The 5,616-nt window shown below is 45.8% G+C and overlaps 1 protein-coding gene across 1 annotated transcript; it reads right to left on the bottom strand.

The window, feature by feature from the left end:
- Positions 1 to 421: 421 nt before the first annotated feature.
- Positions 422 to 4,207, bottom strand: LOC130082715 (membrane-spanning 4-domains subfamily A member 4A-like). The gene is made up of 4 exons (XM_056247571.1): positions 4,093 to 4,207; positions 3,952 to 4,008; positions 3,605 to 3,721; positions 422 to 559 (listed from the first exon to the last, which is right to left on the bottom strand). Exons 1-4 carry the CDS (start codon positions 4,198 to 4,200, stop codon positions 422 to 424), a joined length of 420 nt encoding a protein of 139 aa, XP_056103546.1. The 5' UTR covers positions 4,201 to 4,207.
- Positions 4,208 to 5,616: the final 1,409 nt, after the last annotated feature.

Here is a 5,616-nt window from a genome sequence, read left to right as displayed (position 1 = left end):
AAAATATATATATAAAGCATGACTTCCTCTCAAACTTTGGCTGGTAGGATCTCCTCACTGTGGTTCAGTATCCCTGGGAAGTAACAGATAAGATATGTCAGTACACAAGACACTCAGACTTATTATCAGGTTTAATTTTACTAACAAGAACCACACACCATACAAACTATTTTTATTGAAAAAGAGAAAAACAATAAAGCATGTTGTGATTGACTAATATTTCCTATATCTATTTCATGAGAAGCAATGTTAAAGGCAGTTTACCATGAAACATTCTGGTAACTTTATATTTCTTTTTCATTCTGCTAGCTATACCTTTGTTTGTGGCTTATTTATTGGATTTGCACAATTCTCTAAAAACATAGACTTCAACACAAATAACTATTGGTTGTTGGGATAAAACCACCAATAAATAATGTACCTAGTTTAGTGCCACATTGACCAGTGTAGAGTGTGTGTTACAGGAGGCTTTGCAGGCAAATGCTGAGACACAGATGGAGATGATGAACTGAGGAATGGTGAACACCAGCATTACTCCAACGATCCGCAAACTAAAATACTACAAAACGTTCAACACAATTTACTGAGAAGCATGCATAGTTTGAGCTACTTATGAGAGTCCCACCAATCAGGATATAGATTTAAGCAATAAGAATAATAAAGCAATTAAGAAAAAATTCTGTCATTATTCCAAACCTATATACAACTTTCTTTCTTCTGTGAACAGGACACATTTTGATGACTGTTTTACACACATTTATAATAAATGGTAACCGAGGCATTCAAGCTTAAAAAAAGAAAAGACACAAACCAAAAGATTCCTTCTAAAGTCATAGGTTCCCTATCGATACGGTTCACTTGTATTGCGTCACTAGAAAATGGGAAAACTCCTTTGCGCTCCTGCACTCGCCCGCCCGCCCCTCGTTATCCACCGTTCTCTCCCTCTGAGAGCAAGAAGCAATGGAGTCGCGGGGTTGGGCTCACGGGACTAATTAAGGCTCAGCTTTAAATACGGAGGAGTGACCAGGCTCCATGGAGCCAGGTGATGTTAAGGGCCTAGCTTGACCTCGTCGCTCGGTTTGGAGTGATCGGCCCTGGAAATGCGGGGCCATAGTCACTCGACGAATATCCACCCCATTCATTCATTCATTCATGATGAACGATAACTAGTTATGATCAATTATATAGATATATTCCCTTTTTGAGCTAATTTGCTACAGTTTGTTTCTGTTCCGCCACCCGCCCGCCGGTCGCAGATCTTCCGCCTGCCCGTCGCCGAGGGCGTCCCCCTGCTCCGCTCCCGCTAGGCCTCAGCAGCAGCCTCCACCAAGGCCTCAGTGTGGAGCCGGCTGGGGAACCGAGGCTTTTCCACATTTTCAAAAAAAGAGCAAATTCCTTTGTTCCTGTGCACCAAGAGGGCCAGACTGGTGGTGTGCAACCCAATAAAGCCTTGCCACCCTGGTGGGGTTCACGAACCCGAGTATGCCTTCTCACGCACCCCTGCCGATCCGTGGAAACAGGGAAGTGTTGCACCGCACACTCAGACCCCGCTCGGGCCGCTATGCCTTCCGAGTCGAGTCCCTGTCTTCCACCTCGCTGCCCCACTGTGGGTATGTCTGTGGTGCCTCTGGTCCCCCAGAGGGCTTCCCCACCCGTCTAGCTGGTTCCTCCATACCATCAGACTCGGCTATGCGATTCAGTTCGCCCGGCGCCCACCCAAGACCAGGGCGTTCACTTCAACTCTGTGAACAAATGGCCCCTTTCCTGCGTCCGGGGATCGCAGTCCTACTGGCGAAGGACGCAATAGAGCCGGTTCCTCCAGCCGATATAAAGGCCGGCGTCTACAGCCCGTACTTCTTCGTACCCAAGGAAGGTGGTGGGTTACGGCCAATCTTGGACCTGCGAACCTTGAGTCGGGCCTTGCACAGGCTCCCGTTCAAGATGCTAACGCAGAAACGCATTTTCGAATGCATCTGTCCCCAAGATTGTTTTGCAGCAATCGACCTGAAGGTTGTGCACTTTCATATCTCGATCATCCGCGACACAGGTCGTTCCTGCGCTTTTTTTGTTCGAGGGTCAAGCATATCAGTACAGAGTCCTACCCTTCGGGCTGTCCCTGTCGCTTCGTGTCTCCATGAGAGAGCGTGGTGTTCGCACCCTCAACTATCTCGAAGACTGACTGATACTATCTCAGTCTCAGGAGCAGTTGTGCGAACACAGGGACATGGTGCTCAGTCACCTCAGCCATTTGGGACTTCAGATCAACTGGGAAAAGAGCAAACTGCAGAGGATCCCCCGTGCAGAGCATCTCTTTTCTCGGTATGGAGCTGGACTCTCAAACAGATGGCACGCCTCACAGAGGAACGTGTCCGGTCAGTGTTGAACTGCTTGAATACAATCAAGAGCAGAATGTGGCCACTGAAACTTTTTCAGAGGCTCCTGGGGTATATGGCATCCACATCAAGAGGGTAACACCGCTGGGTTTGCTTCATAAGAGGCTGCTTCAGCACTGCCCGGAGGAGGCAGGCCCAGCCCTGGCTTTTCTCTGGACCGTTCGTGCTCTGCACCTATACGTGGACAGAAAGCCTCAGCACCTCAGACCAGCTCTTCAGACCCAGCTCTTCGTCTGTTACGGAGGCCAGCAGAAGGGTAAGGCTGTCTCCAAGCAGAGTTTGGCCACTGGATAGTGGATGCCATCATCTTGGTGTACCAATCCCAAGACCTGCCGTTCCCCTCAGGTTGCGAGTCCACTCCACTACATCCACACGTTTGCTAGGTTTTATAGCCTTCATGTCGAGCTGGTTGCCTCCCCTGTGCTCGCTTCCAATAGCCAGTCAACACCATAGGCCCCACTCGAAGTGTCGACTTGCTGTGCCGTTCCCCTCTTATGGACCGGATACGTGTGCCATTTCTGTTCCTGGTGAGATTCCCGTCAGCCAATTCCTCACACACCCCAGGCCTAACACTCGTGTGCATTGGTGAATCCCATATGTGTATTCTACCACGGTACTGCTCCCTGAGGTGAGCCCGTGTCTTTCCCTTGGCAGAGCCGCTCTGCTGTCTCTGACCGGTGTTGCCTCCCCCTACAGAGGCAGGAGCCATCTCAGTGACATGTGTTGCACTGCCCTTACGCCCAGTCCATATGTGTAACTTCCACAGGATACCTCCCTGATACCTATGGGCGTGGATGGGGCTTCTGCAGCGTTCCTTTTCCCAGTGTTATCCAATTCTGTCTGAATGGGTAATGTGGAACAGCAGTTAAGACTTCCTTGACCTAAGCCCTTTCCCATCTCCCGCCCCAAGGTGCCCAAAGGATCAGGAGGCTTGCGCTGGGCACTGGAAGGTGGCAGCAATAAGTCAAACGTGACCGACTGAAAGGGAACGTCTCAGTTACGTATATAACCCGCATTCCCGAGGGAACAGAGATGTACAGCTCTATGTACAGATGTATATTTTTAAAATAAATTTAAAAAGGCGCCTAAGGAAGAAAAAAGTCATACTAGCATATGACAGTAAGTAAATGATGACAGAATTTTAAACAAAAAACGAATTAAAAACAGATGAAAACACATTACACATGAATTAAAAATATGACCTGTAATACCTCAGCATATAAACTTGGATCCATCATTGATATTACTGCTAATTGTATGGACATCAGAAGAATGGCGAGTCCTGCAGTTATGGCACTGAACACATTTATTCCAAGAGAGGCTTTGACCTATACAAAGACAGAATGTACTTGTTTCAGACACTGAGGGGGTATTCAACTTTTACTCAAACAACAGATCATTAAAAAGGCTTGCAGAAACTCTTCAGTAGGGTGTTACGTCCCAGGGTGTTCAAATGTGATTTGTTGTGAGAGACTGCTTGTGTTCCCTGTGTTGGGCTTTCTGTTTCTTTCCCTCATTCTCTCAGTTACATATCAGTTATTAAGTGGTATGTACACACCACAGAAGGATGAAGTTTATCCTGCGCAGCAACAGACAGAGATCCAGCAATGATGAACTGAGAAAGAAACGGCATTTCACAGTTCATTCTGGAAATTAAAAAAAGAGTGGCAAAAGATGGAAAACATTAAGTGAAACTCACAATGCAAGACCCCCAGTAGGTGATGCCACTATAGACCAGAATAGCAGGGTAATTGTAGTCATTGATGGTGAGGAGAACACCAAGAAAGAAGACCACCACTCCAGTCATTACCTGGACAGTCTAAGGGCAGATATAGGTCAGGTGTTTCATTCATGGCATGACATACATGTGTGAATGAATGCAGTAATCTAGAAGAAATTAAGTACTCAGAAAATTCATAAAACGATGTATTATTAGGGCCCAAGCCTTGAAAAGGCGAAGGCCCTATTGTTTTCCTAAGGATTATTATTTATTATTATTATTATTATTAGGGCCCAAGCCTTGAAAAGGCGAAGGCCCTATTGTTTTCCTAAGGATTATTATTAGGGCCCAAGCCTTGAAAAGGCGAAGGCCCTATTGTTTTCCTTAGGATTATTAGGGCCCAAGCCTTGAAAAGGCGAAGGCCCTATTGTTTTCCTTAGGATTATTATTATTATTATTATTATTATTATTATTAGGGCCCAAGCCTTGAAAAGGCGAAGGCCCTATTGTTTTCCTTAGGATTATTTTTTTTATTAGGGCCCAAGCCCAAAGGGCGAAGGCCCTATTGTTTTCCTTAGGATTATTTATTATTATTATTATTCTTATTATTTTTCTGCTACCTTTTGGACACTTTTGGAGGCCTTAACATGCTCAAAAACTCCTGAAACTTTGCACACTGGTCAGAACCCGCGGCCATCAGGGCCGGGCTGAAGATGGTACCCGGGCGTGGCAGGGGGGCTCGACAGCGCCCCCTGGAACGGGGTCCGAAAACATGGTCCATAAATCAAACACGCTTGCATGTAATAATATGAAACTCGGTACACATGTAGATCTCCTCGTTTCATATATACTTCACACTCTTACTTTTTACCCCAGCCCAACAGGAAGTCGGCTATTTAGGGTTGTTGGTAAAACACACGCAATGGAATGTGAAATACTCCTCCTAGAGAATTCAAACAAACGGCACGAAACTCGGTCAGCATGAAGTCAAGACATTGAGGATGAAAGTTTGCGAGGGGATTTTTGATATCTCGAACGGTTTGGCCGTGGCGAGGAAACAAAATTATGGCGAGAAACGTGAAACAGGAAGTGTGTCATAACTACTGCATACATTAACTGATCTTGATGAAACTTCACCAGTGTGTTCGTTGTAAGAGCCCGATCACATGGATGTGACTATTGTGAGTCAAAGTTATAGCGCCACCAACTGGCAGAAGGAAGTGTGTCACTTCCTAAATGCTTTGAAATCACCCTCTTATTTTTACCCGATTTGCTTCAAACTTCACTACTATAATGTAAACACACGGCAGATGTAGACCTGTGAATGGATTCTTGATATCTTAGATACTGTTGTCGTGGCAACGCATCAAACTTTAATATTCTTTTTTTATGCTTTTGAGACTCTTAGCATGCCTGAAATTGCTTAAAATTGCATGAAACTCGACAGACACATCTCATTTATTAGCCAGTAGACATGTGCAAAGTTTCAGAAACGGGCGTGTT

The sequence above is a fragment of the Rhinichthys klamathensis genome, unplaced genomic scaffold (genome assembly GCF_029890125.1).
Source record: "Rhinichthys klamathensis goyatoka isolate OS25496 unplaced genomic scaffold, OSU_Roscu_1.1 h1tg000049l_1, whole genome shotgun sequence".
NCBI classification, from domain to species: domain Eukaryota; kingdom Metazoa; phylum Chordata; class Actinopteri; order Cypriniformes; family Leuciscidae; genus Rhinichthys; species Rhinichthys klamathensis.
This window is presented reverse-complemented; position numbering and strand designations above follow the sequence as displayed.